At 39.6% G+C, this 19,250-nt stretch overlaps 3 protein-coding genes across 5 annotated transcripts; 2 read left to right on the forward strand and 1 right to left on the reverse strand.

Moving 5' to 3' along the window:
- The first annotated feature begins 1,954 nt into the window (after positions 1-1,954).
- Positions 1,955-11,471, forward strand: LOC103428815 (uncharacterized). Of its 2 annotated transcripts, XM_029095280.2 has the most exons (22): positions 1,955-3,008; positions 3,879-3,994; positions 4,491-4,699; positions 4,945-5,064; positions 5,361-5,489; positions 5,565-5,690; positions 6,026-6,081; positions 6,196-6,295; positions 6,384-6,501; positions 6,612-6,821; positions 6,923-7,259; positions 7,423-7,516; positions 7,678-7,786; positions 7,995-8,266; positions 8,367-8,494; positions 8,664-8,898; positions 9,062-9,250; positions 9,357-9,643; positions 10,119-10,320; positions 10,399-10,641; positions 10,781-10,866; positions 10,982-11,471. In XM_029095280.2, the coding sequence occupies exons 1-22, from the start codon at positions 2,170-2,172 to the stop codon at positions 11,127-11,129; spliced, it is 4,353 nt and encodes a 1,450-aa protein (XP_028951113.1). In that variant the 5' UTR covers positions 1,955-2,169; the 3' UTR covers positions 11,130-11,471. The 2 variants fall into 2 exon arrangements, with proteins under 2 accessions (XP_028951113.1, XP_028951114.1); XM_029095281.2 differs by lacking the exons at positions 6,026-6,081; positions 6,196-6,295.
- A 576-nt stretch (positions 11,472-12,047) lies between these two features.
- LOC103456004 (serine/threonine-protein kinase Aurora-1) lies at positions 12,048-14,654 on the forward strand. Of its 2 annotated transcripts, none has more exons than XM_008395625.4 (9): positions 12,048-12,267; positions 12,622-12,741; positions 13,066-13,212; positions 13,316-13,411; positions 13,523-13,618; positions 13,715-13,811; positions 13,995-14,112; positions 14,214-14,286; positions 14,395-14,654. In XM_008395625.4, exons 1-9 carry the CDS (start codon positions 12,229-12,231, stop codon positions 14,494-14,496), a joined length of 888 nt encoding a protein of 295 aa, XP_008393847.2. In that variant the 5' UTR covers positions 12,048-12,228; the 3' UTR covers positions 14,497-14,654. The 2 variants fall into 2 exon arrangements, with proteins under 2 accessions (XP_008393847.2, XP_008393848.2); XM_008395626.4 differs by having other exon boundaries at positions 12,059-12,267; positions 12,625-12,741.
- A 196-nt stretch (positions 14,655-14,850) lies between these two features.
- On the reverse strand, positions 14,851-18,718 carry LOC103400183 (ATP-dependent 6-phosphofructokinase 6-like). The gene is made up of 13 exons (XM_029095282.2): positions 18,188-18,718; positions 18,027-18,073; positions 17,893-17,932; positions 17,598-17,660; positions 17,360-17,497; positions 17,064-17,222; positions 16,886-16,939; positions 16,547-16,615; positions 16,334-16,463; positions 15,914-16,179; positions 15,621-15,669; positions 15,359-15,513; positions 14,851-15,211 (listed from the first exon to the last, which is right to left on the reverse strand). Exons 1-13 carry the CDS (start codon positions 18,296-18,298, stop codon positions 15,011-15,013), a joined length of 1,482 nt encoding a protein of 493 aa, XP_028951115.1. The 5' UTR covers positions 18,299-18,718; the 3' UTR covers positions 14,851-15,010.
- Between the last annotated feature and the right edge of the window lie 532 nt (positions 18,719-19,250).

Consider the following 19,250-nt stretch of genomic DNA (forward strand, 5'->3'; position numbering starts at 1 on the left):
AATTAAAATGGCACAAAGGGTGTAATGTACCCTAAGCACACGATGGGTATAGGTTGGTCAAGTGCTAAACGAAATGCCTCACTTAAAATTGAAAATAAAAAAAAGTTTGGCATTGTGTGCGGTCTTTTAAGAATTTCACAAAGATCTACATCCGCCATTCTTAGTTGTGCATCCCTTATGAACGTTATTTCCAACTTCGTCGTTGCATGAAACAACCCTACCCCTTTATTATTATTATTATTATGAATCTTATGGTTTCTCTATCGAGCACCTGATTTGTGGAAAGGTTAAGATCTGTAACTAAATTTTCGCAATTTGGGTTAATACTCATCTTTGTATTATGTTAATGCACAAAATCGGGTTGATCTTGGGCCAACTAAATCCGATCATAAATCACACATACGCACAAAAACACAACGATATATCGTGGTTCACCCCAAGTTTGGGCTACATCCACATTGGTGTAGATTCAATTTCACTATGTAAAATGAAGTTTACATTTTACATGGAGGCTTGTTGCTAAAGAGGTTAGAGTTTGCCATCTCCTAAAATGAGGGTGAAGATTCCTTTATAGAACAAGAGTTTTCCTCTCCTACATACATCATGGGACTAAGGAGTCAGGTCCAAATATTAAAACCCCATCTATGGTACAACATATAACAATTTACAACTCAAATTTTGCTTACTTTATTTTAATAAAATTAATTCATTTAACAGTGCGTATGAATCTTGCTCAACCATGTAACAAATTAATAATTTTGTTTCGCATATAAATTCCGATATATATAATTTATAAGACAATGTTACAAAATATTATAGTTCATCGGCTCTAATTAGATTGTAAGTTTTTTATTTTTATTTTTTATTAGAACAAAGACTAATTTTGAAAAGAGAGCATATGAGCATATGCTACTCATATGCCTTAAAACTGACTCCCAACAATATCATAAAACTTCAAACTTCACTACCGGCTCCGTTTTTGGCACAAAATAATAAACTCACAAACCACCAAAATTTACAACTTTAGTGACCATTCATTCGTCAACAAATACCCCAAAAAACATATTATTATAAAAGGAAATAAATTAGTTAGAAAATCCCAATCCTCCCAACCAACCACGCAAAGCCCCGCAACCAAACACGCCCTTAAGTATGTGAGAGAGAGTAATCTTTCAGTCGATTGGCTTTCACCCCAGCTGGACACGCCTCCTCCCCTTAAATCCTCAGGAGCAGATTTGGATCCTCTATGAGGCAATTGATCGGGATCATCCTGACCGGTGTCTGTGGGTCGTTTTTTATTCAACGGCTACAATTTTTATAATTTTTGGACGATCCCCTGCTTATAGTTGTTGGATAAAAATTCAACGGTCCACAGACACTGATCAGGAGGATCCCGACCAATTACCTTGGAGAGGATCCAAATCCCTCAAGAACCTACCTAACCCATTCTGCTAAGAAAACGACTCCCTCACCTGCCTTACCCTTTGACGACGTCACAAACCAATCAATTCTCTGTTTCCCTTTGAAAAATAAGTCAAATTTCAGGGTAGCTGCCACGCTGGCAGAACGTCTTTCCGCCGGTCACGTAGCTCGCTCCCCCGCGGGTGAGCAGCCATTACCTTTTTAACAGCCGAATTTCTTGCCTGCGGACCGCCACTGGCGGCAAGCAACAGTAAACGCCGTCGTTTTCCCGCTTACTCGTTTTCTATCTCCGTTATCCCGGAGAGTGTGTTTAACGTTCTCTCTAGCAGCGTGAGATCCATCCGATCGTGTGATCGCCTGCGCTCAACCCTACGAAACGCTAAGTGGGTGCACCAATGCCAGTAAGTCGGTCACAAAAGACTCGTACACAATAACCAATAGTTGCCTTCCACGAACAAGATTTATGTGGAACCTGATGTAGGTTATCATTTCCCCTACCTCCTCAACCTTCCCAAAAATCAATGAGGTTCCTGTTCCCCACCCTGTCCCCTCTTTCTCTCTCAGTGTTGCTGAAGCAATTGCTAGGGTTGCCAGTGGGATTTCTTCAGGCCAATTCACACACCAAAACGCAAAAATTCACACGCTGAATTCTGCGTTTTAGTGCATTCGAAAATTCCCTGTATTCCAATTCGCTTCCCAGAAATTTCCCGATTCAATCTGATGAGTAATGACTGTCGCCACCAGTGAATGGCTCGCCTCGGCCTTCCCACCCTCCTCATCGCATTCCTCTCCGCCCTGATAGCCTTAACTGCAAACCCTAGCCACCTCCTCCTCGCTTCCGTAGACGATGAGTTTACGATAACCGATTCCTCCACCTCCGATTCCTATCTCTTCCACCAAGACTACTCGCCGCCGGCTCCGCCACCTCCGCCGCCGCGCCCGCCGTCGGTATCGTGCACCGATGACCTCGGTGGCGTCGGCTCTCTGGACGCCACGTGTCAGATAGTCTCCGATTCGAACCTCACCAGCGACGTGTACATAACAGGGAAGGGCAGCTTTTATATCTTGCCCGGAGTGAGATTCAGCTGCGCGATTCCTGGCTGCGCGATAATTATTAACATTACCGGTAACTTTAGCTTAGGCAGCAACGCGTCGCTTTTGGCTGGGGCTTTCGAGCTCACGGCGCACAATGCCAGCTTTCTCGAGGGCTCGGCGCTGAACACGACGGCGTTGGCGGGAAAGCCGCCGCCTCAGACGAGTGGGACTCCGCAGGGGATAGATGGGGCGGGAGGGGGACATGGAGGGCGGGGGGCGTCTTGTTTGGTGGACAAGAGGAAGCTTCCCGAGGACGTGTGGGGAGGGGATGCGTACTCGTGGTCGTCACTGCAAAGGCCGGCTAGTTTTGGGAGCCGAGGCGGTTCGACCAGTAGGGAGGTAGATTATGGAGGTTTAGGGGGAGGGAGGGTTAGGCTGCAAGTGAGGGAATTTCTGGTGGTGGAGGGGAGGGTTTTGGCTGAAGGAGGTGGCGGAGGGAATAGAGGTGGCGGTGGTTCTGGTGGCAGCATCTTCATTAAGGCTTATAAAATGTAATGTTCATCATCAATTCTCCTATATTTAAATTCGGTATTGGTTTTTTCTGTTAAATGAGCATTTTATGTTTTTATTCATATGTTGATGAGAATTGTAGGAGAGAGTAGATATAAGCTTACTGTGGTTAAGACGAGTTTGAATTTATTTGTTCATATTGAGAATGTTACAGAAATGCAAGGGAACATAAAAGTTATGTACGATATACTTTGATACCTAACATGATTATATCCTTGGTTTGGTTGAGTTTTTAGTTCGTTGAGGCAAGACAAATAGAGTGGAACATTGAAAGAACTGACAGAACATAAATTTTGATAGGTTGGAGTAAAATTTTACAATGCTACATTGTATTCACCCAGATTTTGCTTATAGATGTCCGGGCAGATATATGTGCATGTTTCAGTCACACATTGGTTGTACTTTTGAGTCTTGACATGCATTCTAAAACTCTTGTTTAGTCTACATCCACTTCCTTGTCTTTTGGAATGGAGTTTTTGTGGATAAGTAAAGTGATGGAGAATGATGCTTGATCTTAAATTTTAGTTATATGTTTGAATTTGTGTTTTGATTGTTGTTTTCTACGCCGGTGACAAAAAAATGCTAGAAAAGTAACAACGGGTGTACATGGTTTGTGAATCAAAACATAAGCAATATATATTATTCAGGTGTGATTCTTATGTGTGCACAGGTGCTTGTAAATGTGCCACCATGTTTCATCTAATTGTTCTCATGTCCCAAGTCCATGTGACTGTTGGTATGATTGTGCTTTACATCTGCATCAAAGTTTTATCACTACAGATATTACTATGTGAATCTTATGCTGTGTGACCTATATGCCTTCTAAAGAATTCTGTTGTTATGAAGTGCAGGACTGGTATTGGCAGGATAAGTGCTTGTGGTGGTGATGGTTATGCTGGTGGTGGTGGTGGAAGAGTGTCAGTTGATGTCTATAGCAGGCATGATGACCCCCAAATTTTTGTGCATGGTGAGACACCATGTGTTTTGCCTGACATGGCTAGTTGTATTGTCATTTCTATAGAGGTTTTGGACCAATCTCATGTGCAATTCAATGTTTGAGATTTTCTTGACCTGTTTTTTAGCATTTTATGATATTCTATCAGTAGTTTCTCTTGTATCGTAATATACTGTTCTGATTTCAAAATAAATGTCTTTGAAGAGTATTTTTAGTGTTCATAATTGTTCATTGATCTTGTTAGTTATTTGTCAAAGACAGATTCTGTTCTAGTAACTCAGTTCAATTGGGCTTTTATCCTTAAAATGTTGGGTCATCTATCAGAAGATAAATTATTATTTATTTTTATATTAATTTAAGTTATGTTAATTTAAGTTATGATAATCTTAAAATGTAATTGTATCAGCTTTTATGAAAGCCCTCCTGAAGAAGTTAAAAAAGTTGTTTCGGTGGTGATTAGTTCTTGATGTGGAATGAGGGGATGTGACGTTAATTATCTCATTTTCAGGAGGAAATAGCTATGCTTGTCCAGAAAATGCAGGCGGGGCTGGGACTTTATATGATGCAGTTCCTCGAAGCCTCATTGTTAGCAATCATAACAAGTCAACAGATACAGAAACACTTCTTTTGGAGTTTCCTTATCAGCCTCTTTGGACAAATGTTTATATTCAGAATAAGGCTAGGGCCACTGTCCCATTGCTTTGGAGTCGTGTCCAGGTTTGTAACTTAAAATGTGTAACCTAGAATTTTTCTTCCTCCTCATTACAATTCCCAGCTTTGTGTATGGTTTATGTAAAAACACTTTTGTTGGATAAAGGGTGTTTTCTATTTAATATCCCTTTCCTTACTTTCATATAGATTTTGATCTGGTTTAAAAGTTCGAGAGAATACAGGTGTCGATACCATAAAAAATTAAAATTTGAGGAAAAGATTCAGTCATCCATTGTTTATGCACTGTACAGGTGCAAGGACAGATAAGCCTTTTGAGTGACGGTATGTTAAGCTTTGGACTTGAACATTATGCTTCATCAGAATTTGAGTTATTGGCTGAAGAATTGTTGATGAGCGACTCTGTAATTAAGGTAACTTGCAAATTTATGGATTTCATTGTTTGCAGTTCCTTGTTATATTAGATGCAATCTTGTTGACAATTTTTTTCAATTCCTTCAGATAATTTAATTTCACCTTGTACGAAGCCATATTTTTATTTATCTTTTATTTTGAACTTCATATGATGCTATGGTATTCTGATTTAATTTAATTTCACCTTGTACAAAGCCATATTTTTATTTATCTTTTATTTTGAACTTCATATGATGCTATGGTATTCTGATTTTTGAACTTGACGCCTTTGTATCCCCTCCTTTTCTAATTTCAGGTGTATGGGGCCTTACGTATGACTGTAAAAATGTTCTTGATGTGGAATTCCAAGATACTTATAGATGGTGGGGGGGAAGAAGCTGTTGAGACATCCTTGCTCGAGGCTAGCAACTTAGTTGTTCTCAGGGTAAGTTGCTTACTATCTCTTTGCATTTTGTGAAGTATGTCTTCGTTCATGGCAAGTAATCTTTCTTTATAATAGGGATCATCTGTGATACACTCTAATGCAAATCTGGGAGTTCATGGACAAGGTTTATTGAACTTATCAGGACCTGGAGATGGGATTCAAGCACAACGTCTGGTTCTATCGCTATTCTACAGTATTCATGTGAGTTGTTTTCCTTGATGTTGGACCCTCAATGTCTAATCTTCTGTTTACACGTACGTCGTTGAACTGTTTATTCTTTTGTTCTAAAATTGATTAGCAGTTCTGGTCATGCGAGCGCTTATGGATGCTTGTTCCTCTCATACTTTTTCCTTATGTAAATGGACTACGTTCTGTTTTATCAGTCGGTTGTTTAATCTAATCATGACATTTTGAATAGAAATATATCATGGGATTTGATAAGCCATCATCTTGGATCATTTATGTGCTGTAGCATGCCAGCAAATTCCATTTCCCCCCAATACATAATTATTTATTACTTCTTTTTCTTTATGAAGGTTGGGCCTGGATCTGTTTTGCGTGGTCCTTTAGAGAATGCCACAACTGATTCTGTGTAAGTTTGACTCGGGTTATTGTTGTTGAATCTTCTTCCCCAACCCCCAAAAATAAATGGGGAAATTTATATGGTCCTTTAGTCACTAGATTTTTCAATTTTCATTTTTCATAGGACACCAAAGCTTTATTGTGAAAACGAAGATTGTCCCTATGAGCTACTTCATCCACCTGAAGATTGCAATGTGAACTCATCCCTGTCCTTTACTCTTATGGTGCGTATCATTTGAGTGATGCAGTAATGGGGCTCAGTAGTTAATTTGTGTATTCAAGCTTCACAGTCTTGTTACTTTTCTTTGTCAGGTATGCCGAGTTGAAGATATCATTATTGAAGGCCTCATAGAAGGATCTGTTGTTCATTTTCACCGGGCAAGGACCATTGCTATCCATTCTTCTGGAGAAATAAGTGCATCAGGAATGGGTAAGATTTTGGGATCCCACCGTCCTATCCCAATTCCAACCCCAGAATACATGATGCAAAGTTTTAATGCTTGGAAACAATAATCCTTCTTGAATTACATATACATGCAGGTTGTACTGGTGGTATTGGCAGTGGCAACATATTAGGCAATGGAATTGGCAGTGGTGGGGGGCATGGAGGTAAAGGTGGGGCTGCATGTTATAATGACAGTTGTGTTGAGGGTGGAATCTCATATGGGAATGTGAAGTTGCCTTGTGAACTTGGTAGTGGAAGTGGATATGACTTTTCAGCTGGCTTAACTGCTGGTGGTGGTATTATCGGTAAGCTTATGTTTGACTTGTATATTTTTACACTTCAATTAAGTTAAAGTTACCATTTCCAATTCTTTTTCCCATTGTAATACATTGTATTTTCCAAACAGTAATGGGTTCTTTAGAACATCCCTTGTCAAGTTTGTCTGTTGAAGGCTCGCTGACAGCTGATGGTGAAAGTTTTGAAGGGACTGCTGTGAAGGAAAAGTTTGCCCTTGCTGATAATACAACTGGAGGCCCTGGTGGTGGGTCTGGTGGAACTATACTTTTGTTCTTGCGAACACTAGACCTTGGTGAGACTGCCATTCTTTCAAGTGTTGGGGGATATGGTAGTTCAATTGGCGGTGGTGGAGGTGGTGGTGGAAGGATTCACTTTCATTGGTCAGATATTCCCACTGGAGATGTGTATCAGCCCATTGCAAGTGTGGACGGAAGCATCCTTGCAGGGTTTGTATTGTCTAGTTTGCTCTTATTTACTTACGGACTATTATGATTAGGACGCCACTTTAAAACAATTTTGGAAGGGTATTATTTTGTGATCAACTATCTGAGGAAGAAAAAAAGGAAGGGAAAGGAACAAATAATTTATTGGTTTTCAACTATACTGCAGGGGAGGGGTGGGTGGAGACCAGGGTGGTGCTGGAGAAAATGGAACAGTGACGGGTAAAGCTTGCCCAAAAGGTCTTTATGGGACCTTTTGTGGGGTATTCTCTCTCTTTCTCTCTCTCTCTCTCTGTCTCTCTCACGCACACACGCACGTGCACGCATTGTAAGTCTATAAGTAAGAAATGAGTCGTACGGTAGGCAGTGATATTATTGCACTTTGAATGTTAATGATCGCTACTCTTATATCTTTCTTTTTTAGGCATGTCCAGTTGGCACTTATAAGAATGCTATTGGGTCAGATAGAGCACTTTGTCATCATTGTCCTGCTACTGAGCTTCCCCCTCGTGCAATTTATATATCTGTCCGAGGTACTTCTATAACATTAGTGATTTATTACTTTATTAGGAGCCAGAATACCTACTGCCTTTGAGTTTCTAATGGCATTGCGTCCTTTGATTTGTAGTCTGTTGAATTTTGTCTCCCGTACCCTATTAGTCATTACTTGCGGAAATCACGTCCAAAATGTTTGCAACTTCTGGTATCTAATCATGAAACCATTCTTTGTTCTTTTATCAGGTGGTGTTGCAGAGGCTCCTTGTCCTTACAAATGCATTTCAGACAGATATCACATGCCACACTGTTATACTGCTCTTGAAGAATTGATTTACACATTTGGTGGGCCTTGGCTGTTTGGTCTTCTTCTGATTGGGCTCCTCATCCTGTTGGCTTTGGTGCTCAGTGTTGCACGTATGAAATTGGTTGGTGTTGATGAATTACCAGGCCCTGCTCCCACTCAACATGGCTCACAAATAGACCACTCTTTCCCTTTCCTGGAGTCATTGAATGAGGTTTTATCTTGTATAATAGAACCCTTCTCTTTCTGTCCCTCTATCTCTTTCTCTCTCTTGCCTCACTTTTGAGATTAATAAGGTGGTATTCATATTATAGGTTTTAGAAACAAACAGGGCTGAGGAGTCACAGAGCCATGTGCACCGGATGTATTTTATGGGTCCTAATACTTTTGGGGATCCTTGGCATTTGACTCACACTCCTCCAGAACAAATAAAAGAGATTGTGTGAGTTTAAGTTTTATATATCATCTATATACTGTCATTTTGGTATCCACTTGGAATTTCAAGGAACGTTTAAGTTATGGCCATTTTCTTAATATAAATTATTGATCTTAGTCTGCATTATAACAAATCGGAAAGATTATAGTTTGAAATATAGCATTCCCTCTGGCAGATATGAGGGGCCATTCAATACATTTGTCGATGAGATTAATTCCATAGCCACATATCAATGGTGGGAGGGAGCAATGCACAGCATTCTCTCTGTTCTTGCATACCCCCTTGCATGGTCATGGCAGCAGTGGCGCCGAAGATTGAAACTGCAACGTCTGCGTGAATTCGTTCGATCAGAGTATGATCATGCCTGCTTAAGGTCTTGCCGTTCGCGTGCTTTATATGAAGGGATTAAGGTTTGAATTTCATTATGGGTTCAGTGTTGAGGGTCATGAATTAACTGTATACATTGTCTGTGATTAATTCCCTTCATATGATAGAAGGGTGCTTCAAACTAATTTATGTGCATTATGTGGAGTTGGTTTTACATCCTGTAACCTTTGATGTAAATACTGTCAGGTAGCTGCAACTTCTGATTTAATGCTAGCATATATGGACTTCTTCCTTGGTGGTGATGAAAAGAGAACTGATCTTCCCCCTCGTTTACATCAAAGGTTTCCGATTTCATTACCTTTTGGAGGTGATGGAAGTTATATGGCCCCTTTCTCACTTCACAGTGATAACATTGTTACAAGCCTCATGAGTCAGGTTTGTTGATTGATGCTGACGAATCCAAATCTCAGCCGGCTAAACTGATATTTTTATGCTCTAGCTTCTAAAGTAGTTTATTAATATTAATGCTTTTTGTGTGCAGGCAGTCCCGCCGACCTCATGGTACCGTATGGTTGCTGGTTTGAATGCACAGTTGCGCTTAGTTTGCCGTGGGCGGCTAAGAGTTACACTTCAGCCTGTCCTTAGGTGGCTAGAAAATTATGCCAATCCTGCTTTGAAGATTTATGGTGTACGTGTTGATCTTGCCTGGTTTCAGGCTACATCTTGTGGTTATTGTCATTATGGGCTCGTGGTGGATGCTTTTGAAGAAGACAGTGAACCTGCCTCTGTTGGAAGCATTGATGGAGCAATACGAACTGAAGAATCACGGTAATGGCTTCTAATGTTTAGAAAAGTATATACTTATTTACTCCTTTTCATTTAGACCCCTTCCTACTTCGTTCTTGTATTAGATAATTGTATGAACTGATTGTGGTGTAGTGAAAATTCTGTGCATGATTAGGGGTAAATACACACACACTCGTCTTACAATATTGTCATTATGGTTTGATACCTTTAAGTAGGGGTTGGGAATCTCTGGATAGGGATGTAAAGAAGCATACCACAGATTAAAAGATAAGAGGAAACTTGGAACAAAGATAGCATGCATGAACATGCAAACACAGTGATGTTTTGGTATGAGAAATACAAAAATAATGGTATAGGCATAGCATCAAATTGATAAGTCCGCATGCCTGTGTGATAATATTTGAAGGGATTTAAGTAGTATAAAGCTCTGGTTCGAGTACTTTTGTATTCAATACAGTTGGAGGCGAGCTGAGTCTGTCTTTCCTCTGACTTTCAGTGCAAATTACATAGAAGATTCATCTGGTCATTTGAGACAATCACTCCTAAACCAGTCTCACAGAAGTGAAAATTTTATGAGGCCAAAAAGAGCATGTGGAGGGATTATAGATGCCAACAACATACAAAAGCTTGAGGAAAAGAGAGATATGTTTTATCTTCTCTCTTTTATACTTCATAATACCAAACCTGTTGGACACCAGGTATCTCTCGTGCTTATATTAATTTGTCTTGGAGATTTCAAATTTCTCATTCTAAACATATACTTTTACGAACTGCAGGATCTTGTTGGTTTAGTTATCTCAATGCTTCTTTTAGGAGATTTTAGCTTAGCCTTGCTTACATTACTCCAGCTGTATTCATTTTCATTGGTGGACGTCTTTCTGGTTCTATTTATTTTACCCCTTGGCATTCTTCTCCCGTTTCCTGCTGGTATCAATGCTCTATTCAGTCATGGACCCAGACGTTCTGCTGGCCTTGCACGTCTACATGCTTTGTGGAACCTTACATCCTTGATTAATGTTGTAAGTTGCTATTTTTAACCCTCTGCTTCAAGTCTTTGTTCTCCTAGTAACATCTTTGGATTCGAAAGCTTCTTGTCTGGTTACTCGAATCTGGGTCCACTAATTTGTATTGTGTGTTGGTCATGTGTTATTTTGGCAGGTGGTTGCTTTTGTTTGTGGTTACGTTCATTATAACACTCAATCATCAAGTAGAAAACATCCCTTTCAACCCTGGAGTGTTAGCATGTGAGGGGATCTCTCTGTGCCAAACACTTGATTAGTTGAGAGATTGTAAGTTATATCCGACACAACAGTCAACTAACAGTTTGTGTTTGTGTTGTCGGGTTGGTGGTGGGTGCAGGGACGATAGTGAATGGTGGATTTTTCCTGCCGGTCTGCTGCTTTGTAAAGCTTTTCAGTCGCAGCTAATCAATTGGCATGTTGCGAATCTGGAGATTCAAGACCGTTCGTTGTACAGCAATGATTTTGAGCTCTTCTGGCAGTCGTGATGGCCGTGTTTAAGGAGAAGATAATTTATTTTCCACAATTAACATGTTCTTTTGGCTCTTTTTTTTGTAAGACATATTTGTTTTGTAGGTGAGGGAGTGACAATTTGACATAGGTTAGAAAAAAGAAAAGAAAGAAAATATGTTGAAATATGAAGAGACGCTGGTGAAAGTAAAAAGGAAATAGAGGAGAGAAGGGAGTTATTTACGTAACCACTTCTGGCAAGTCGGTTTTTGTTGTTGTAAATAATAATTATACGCCCTTTCTCCACTACTTGGTTCTTCAGCCCTGACTTTTCCAAGTGTAATTTGATTAGAAATTTAACCCCAAAAATAATTTGATTAGAGCTGGCTCCTGGCGGGGGAGATTCCGGTTGGAAGACGGTTAACAGCAATCGTTGTTGAGAGGTGCTGCTGACTGATTGGTTCCTGAGAAAATAAATATGCGCTCTGGTAACCGCGGGATTCGTAATTGCAGCCGCTCATCGATCCTTCTTCTGGATTTACCAAAATGCTGACGGATTACTGTAATCTAATTTCGTTTTAATTAATGAATTTTGATACAAAAATAATATTAAAAGACTGACTATAATACTTACCTGTATTTAATATTAAAATTTTCCCACGCATTGAACGATTAATTTTTAAATTTCTTCCGGCTTTTTATTCAAGTTCCGACCTTCAAATCTCCGAATGTTCTGATCTGTCCGAAATTGCCACCTGGGGTGGTTGTGACGTTCCAACCTTCACGGTCAGTGACACTAGCAATCTCATGCCAAATACGCTCCTCACCCGAATAAAAAGAAACCGGGTATGGATCTCCTGCTTTTACTAGAAAACACCAACTTTCCTGGACCGTCGATTTTCGTAGGTCCGCTGAGATTCACAATCCTATAAATCTACACGGCAACAGGTAATTACGCCCTGAATTTTGAAAAACTCAGGCACAAGTCCAGAGCGGGAGACCACGTGGCGACAGCTGGGAATTCGACCGTTGCGAAGTGCTTATTCAATCCCTTCTTTAGCATTCCCTTTTCCTTCGTTCTTTCGCCCTCGCTTTCTCTCCCTCTCCATCTTTCTTCCTCTCTCTCTTCTCTCTCTCATGGCGATTGCTGCTGAGAACCAGGCCCCCCAAGAGAAGGTGAGAATCAAAGAAAAGCCAGTTTCAATTTTTGTAGCAGTTAGGGATTATTGAGTTCCCCATTTCGAATTCTAGGGTTTCCATTTCATTTCGATTCTTTGGTTTTCCTCTGAGAATGATATTTGCATGAATTTTTTTTAAGAAGATTGTGGTTTCTTTAGGTTTATGTGAATTTTTAGATCGCACTTTTGAGATTCGAATTCGAAGATTTAGAAATCTGGGGTCGGTCAATTAGCTTCATTTTTCTAGAGTTCAAGAATTCAATGTTAGCCTCTGCTAATTTTTTGAACTTTTATTTAATTAATTTGTTTTGTTTGTTTTTAAGATGATTTTATAAAATGGGTTCGTTTTCAGCAGGCTTCTTCGGAGGTTTCAGCGACGGAGACAAGAAGATGGACGCTCAATGACTTCGACATCGGAAAGCCTCTCGGACGAGGAAAGTTTGGTCACGTCTATTTGGCAAGAGAGAAAAGGGTATGCTCTTTTCTTCTTTATTATGGGTATGCATTTTGCAAATTTTGCGCTTTTCTGGGCTGCTATATAATTTAATCCTCTGGTAATTGTGCTCATTTCATGGGAACTTCGATATGTACGCTTTAGGTTGCCTTGTTCTTGATATGTCGTTTCTTTGTTTGTTATGAAGATTGGCATGAATAGGTAAGTCTAATTTGGGAAGTTATGTTTATGTGCCACAAAAGGAACTACCTTAGAGAGATTTTGGTTTATTTATACGTATTCTTCTTTGCTTGCTTCCCTTCAGCTGTGACCTAATTTGATCTATGTGTATCCCTTGAACAGAGCAATCACATTGTGGCACTTAAAGTCCTCTTCAAGAGCCAGCTGCAACAGTCTCAGGTTGAACATCAGCTTCGTCGCGAAGTTGAAATACAAAGTCATCTCCGACATCCCAATATCCTACGCCTCTATGGCTACTTTTACGATCAGGTATTTTTCTCTTAAGGTCCTACTCATATCTTAACACCTTAAACTTGTATACTCAATGGAAGGAACGGTCATTTACCTTTCTCTGGAAATGTATTTTTTGCAGAAACGAGTTTATTTGATATTAGAATATGCTGCCAAAGGTGAACTATACAAGGAACTACAGAAGTGTAAATACTTCAGCGAAAGGCGTGCTGCCACTGTAAGTTGTTTTTATGCAGTGTTTCTCAGAACACAAATAATTTACAGTGCTATGTTATTTATTTATGAAAATCTGGACTTACTGACGGGTGTCCATTTATTGCATTGGCAGTATGTTGTATCATTAGCCAGGGCCCTTATATACTGCCATGGAAAGCACGTAATTCATAGAGATATCAAACCAGAAAACCTCCTAATTGGTGCTCAGGTGGTGATTCCCATTCATGCTATTGTATGCTTCCTTTCATTTTTTTAGTATTGCATATTTGGTGTTTCTCAAATCAATGTGGATCTCCTTTGATAGGGTGAACTCAAGATAGCAGATTTTGGGTGGTCAGTACACACATTCAACCGCAGGCGGACCATGTGTGGCACCCTTGATTACCTCCCTCCAGAAATGGGTATGCTAATAAAAGAGACTTTATGTTGTTATGCAAAATCTTAGAGGACTTGTCTTTATTGATTTCACTTGCTTATGTTACCATATGTTTGATTTCATGCTTTAGAAATAGGTCCAAACTGATCATCTTTCACCATTATACCTTACTAACACTTCTGGGGTTATGAAACTTGTCATAATACAGTGGAGAGTGTAGAGCATGATGCTAGTGTGGATATCTGGAGCCTTGGCGTCCTCTGCTATGAGTTCCTATACGGAGTCCCACCTTTCGAGGCCAAGGAGCATTCGGACACATATAGAAGGTAAGGTGACTGCAAAATGATTTAAGTTCACAAAATAACGTTTGTCATCACCGAATATCCTATTCACATTGTTAATATGGCTCTGCTATTTGTCTTCACAGGATTGTACAAGTGGACCTGAAGTTTCCTCCTAAACCAATTGTCTCTGCTCAGGCAAAGGACCTCATTAGTCAGGTTTTTGCCCTCATTCTTTGCACTTCAATCCGAGTACTTGGTATTCTTTGTTGCTTCAAAATAAAGGGGTTATTAGTAATGCCTGAATTGTTTTGCTTTGAAATGCAGATGCTTGTCAAGGATTCTGCTGAACGCCTGCCGTTACACAAGCTTCTTGAACATCCATGGATTGTTCAGAATGCTGAGCCCTCTGGCGTATATAGGATATAATTTTCCAACTGAGGAGATAATGGCAGTCGATTTTTATGTTCCTTGAGCATCTAAACATTTTTTTCTAGTCGGCCAACCATGTGATGTAATACTTCCTTGTATGAATCCATTGATATAATTTGTTTGTTAATAAAAATTCTTTGCTTTGCGCAACAATAGTTCCTGTGAGTTAATTTAGCTGATAAGTAAGTTAAATGCCCCACGATTTGTTAACATTTTTGCTTCCATTTTCGCTTGCTCAGTTTCTCCGATGCTTGCCGGTGAACTCAGAGGTTTGTATGTTGGCATTGAAACTGCTCACTAAAACTTGCATGTAAAGGAAGTCACTGCCCAACGATTTCTACGCTTGCCATGTAGTAGAGACGGTCCGATAGATTTTTGGAAATGAAAGTAAATAAAATTCGAGTACAATACTGATCTAGCAAAAATAAGTTCTGATATACGCAAATCGTGGAAACAGAAACCTACATCATCCGAAATCTGGGGATGGTAAAGGGAAGAGCCACGCGTGTTTTCAAGACATGCTTGGGATGTCTTTTGTTGCGAACTTGCTATCTTTACAGTTTTCCCCATCCAGCATCTGGGTTGGAGGATCTTCATCTTGGATTTCGGTGACATCTTTGGGGTTCAAGAAGCTCGGCTGGTTGGTTGAAGAAAGGAGTCGCGCCCACATCCTGTCAGTAATCACAACCTTGTTCTGCTTCTCTGTAATATGCTGCACATCGAAAATCAAACAGATCAATCACTGATGGGTCTTAATTTCAAACTGTCGGTTTCTATTGAGATAAAGAGCATGAAATTTAAGATGCAGTTGAAGGCGAAAATAAAGAAACGACGACAATGTAAGAGATGAGAAACCTACATTGAAAGGAATATAAGAATGCCTTCCATTGACAGGCCCACATATAAAGCCCGTGTACCCTGCCATTGCTCCATGAACCGCACTTTGAGCAAGGAGTGTGCAGTAGACGTTGTCGGCTGCATTGCTTGGAATAGCCCGGATCATGTACGTAGGATCTGGAAAAACAATTTGACTGGTTAGATGCTATTTCAAACTTACTTTTGCTGAATTTTTGAATGGGGAAACAGAAACAACTAAAGGAGGCAAATCTAGCACCGCTGACCTATATACTTAAGATTAATGGCGAGCTTTTGCTGCCTTCCAAAGTGACTCTGAAACGTAAGCAAACAACGGTTAACCAAACAAAGGATATGTAAATAGATTCATCAGTAAGATATCTGCATCAGCCCTGAACTCCTCAGTTGCCAGTCGGGGATGAGATTTTACTTGCAAATGGAGAGTGACGAGGAACTTTTATGACAGTAGATTCTCAGATGGTCAAGAGAGAGTTGATATGATGTGCAGAAAAGAAAACAGGGAGAGAAAATAAAACCGAGAAAAGATTGCAAGGGATACCTTTATCCTCTCAGAAATCCATAACCCAACATCTTTAAGTTGCTTGTTTCCTGAAGCATCCTGCTGGTTCATAGATTGCAAGCTCTCTGACAGAAGATCTTGTCCTGCACCCTCAGCTATCACAATAACCATATGTCCATTTTCTTTGAGTCGTTTTTCAATGTACTCAAAAAGTCCACCTTTTCCTTCAAGATAGAAGGGGGACTCCGGAATCAAACAACAGTCGACATCTCGACTGGCAAGTGTAGCATACATAGCTATGAAACCTGCATCAGGAAGTCCAGTTTAAGTGAAAAGCTGTATAAGGCTGGTACCAAAACATAACTAGTACGATCCCAATTAAATTTCATCCATTAGGATCTGCATCTGCATGAGTCTGTGATATTGAAACATCTATAGGCACAGAATGAGAATATTTACCACTGTAGCGTCCCATTAGCTTCACAACACCAATACCATTCTCAATACTTTCAGCTTCAACATGAGCTGAATTAATGGCACGTTGAGCCTCCTCAACCGCAGTATCAAAGCCAAAAGATCTGTCTATAACCTGAATGAAGAAAATAAAATTACTACCTGAAACAACAAAAGCAGAAACCAAAGTTAGAATCATATGTTCTGTATAACAAGTACCGGAATGTCATTGTCTATGGTTTTTGGAATTCCTGCAACAGAAACTTTGAGGCCACGCCGCCTAATTTCCTGCACAATTAGAACTAAACTGCTAAAGAAATAGTTGTGACTTGAGAACAATGACGAGTAAATTCCATACAACTTAAACTTCAATAGCAAAGAAACAAAAGAGATTGTAACACACAGATCATCAAGACAAGTCAGATACAGTTACGCATGGAGTTATTCTTTTGTAAGAGAAGCCACGATCATTTAACATTGGCCCCGGTTATAAAATTCAAGGCTGCACCTTTCTGCGAATATATCAAACTTTCATCGTTTTGGGGACAGTAGTTTTACCTCATATATGACAGCTGCTCCTTTTTGAGTTCCATCACCTCCAATTATGTAAACCTGTATCACAAAACGTATGCCATGAGAATTCGTCTCAGCACCTTGGCTGTGTGATTTTATGTTTGAAGTTACTATATAAAGTTAATACGATGCAGAACGATAGTTAAAAAGAACAAATCCGTACATGATTAATTCCACGATCCTGAATGCTGTCAACTATCTTTGCAGTATCATGTCCTCCTCGCGACGTACCAATGATGGTACCACCACGCTTGTGGATGTCATTGACAACCTTGGGTGTCAAGGTAACGGTGTTTCTGGCATAGAAACCCTTGTATCCTCCCTGATATATGTCAATGTAGAATTTGTTAGTGAGACATTAAACTCCTATCTGTTTTACAGAAGCAGTTTCAGGCTATTTCCTTTCTCAATGTCAAAAAACATATTGAACCTCGAGACTCTATCAATGTAAACACTCACGTCTATCCCAAGTACTTTCGAGACACCATACATGTGATAAAGTCCACACACAATTTCCCTGATAACCGTGTTGAGCCCCGGGCACAAACCACCACATGTTACAATACAAGCATGTACTTCAGCCGGGTTGAAATAAACCTGAACCAAACCACAACACAAATCCATGTCACTCAAATACAATGCACATTTCTTAATACTGTTACTTCAGCAGCAGTTCAGACAGCTAAAAATGTAATACCTTCTGGCGTGGTCCTGCCCGCCGGAAGTGTGTCCCTCTCGGACTATCCGTGTGAACAACAATCTGTAAACCAGAGGAAAACCATAGCATTTCAAGCTCACATACACAAATAACAACAGAGCGCCAAAAACTATTAAATAAATATAAAATTACAAAAAATTAATTAAAATTGCATGATTAATAAAAATACAAAATTTTAACACAATCTGATCTACCCTACACTCTATATAAAATTACAAAAAATAAATTTGAGAAATATGAATAATGTATTAAACTAAAAAAAAAGGGTAATTACCTTTTGAGCAACGGTGTCATCCACGTTAACAAAATACTGCCTAAAAAAAGTAAGATCATAAAAGAGTCAGTCTTTTGCATTGAATCAAATACCAAACAGAAACAGAAATCATGGGATGTATTAAATTTACGTACTTTACAACTGAATAAGCAGGATTGAATCGCAACGGATTGGGATAAGTCTGCACCCGCAACCAAACACCCAAAAAATCAATTAATTAAAAAAAAAAATTTTAAAACGAAATGCAGATAAAAAAAATTGAATTTAGAAAAAAGGGCGAGCGAGGAAGCTTTACAGGAAGATCGGACAAGTAATCGGAGAGATGGGGGACGTCTTCGAGAACGTAGCCGAAGTCGCCCTTGACCACCTTCATCTGCACGTTTCCGGCTGGATTCGAATCGCCCATTTGTAAATTTTTTATCCTTTTATTCTGTGACGGAAAACGTATGTAATTCGAAGGAAGCAGAAAAAAATATCAGAAATGTGTTGACGAACAGAGGAAGGAGGGAAGGAGATTGGGGTTGATATGGTAAATTGGAGCGTGTGGAGGGGTATTTATATTCCGCAATGATTTGGCCCGTGAGGGAGGGAGCGGGTAGTAAAACAATTTCGGAAATGTGTTGACGACTCGTTACGGGGAAAGCGACGGCGTCGCGGTCAACACGAGCGATGCAGTTTCCGGTAAGCAGAAACAGGGGCGCGATTTTAGTGGCGTATTTTTTTTTTGGGCCGGAGGTTTATGCGAGGATCCGATACCAGGTTTTCCGTACGAAAACGGGTGGCGGGTTTAGTTGGCGGTAATTGTCCACTTTCGGCACCTGGTTTTGAACTGGGTGGTTTTTAAATGGTGTATAAATTAGACACGGTACAAAATTTAGTGGCCAGGGAGTAATGTATAATTATCATATTTTTAAAAAAAGTTAATACTGGAGTTGTTGGAATATTATTTATTAGTTTATTTTTGTTTATGCTTTTTTTTTGGGACAAGGATATTAGAATTTTTTATATCCTTTAATGGTTAGGATTTAGGGTTTATTAGAGTTTTCTATATCCTTTAAGGATTAGGATTTTGCTTTAGTTTTCACTATATATAGTAGTGTTTGTATTAGTTAGTTTTAATAAGTCAGTCACAATGTAGTCTCTTAGGGTTTTGTAGTCATTTCGGCATTTTCGTTTGTTTAATAATATTTCTATTATTTTGTTAGTCTCGTTCGTTGCGCATTCTGATATTCAACTGGAGTTTGAGCAAGTAGTTTATGGCTCAATTGGTTAAGAGTATTCGTTTATGCACTTGATGTCTTGTGTTTGAATCTGCCTTTTCGTAGTTTAGATGAATTTAGTGTATATTATTATATCGT

Source organism: Malus domestica, chromosome 15, assembly GCF_042453785.1.
Source record: "Malus domestica chromosome 15, GDT2T_hap1".
Taxonomy (NCBI): domain Eukaryota; kingdom Viridiplantae; phylum Streptophyta; class Magnoliopsida; order Rosales; family Rosaceae; genus Malus; species Malus domestica.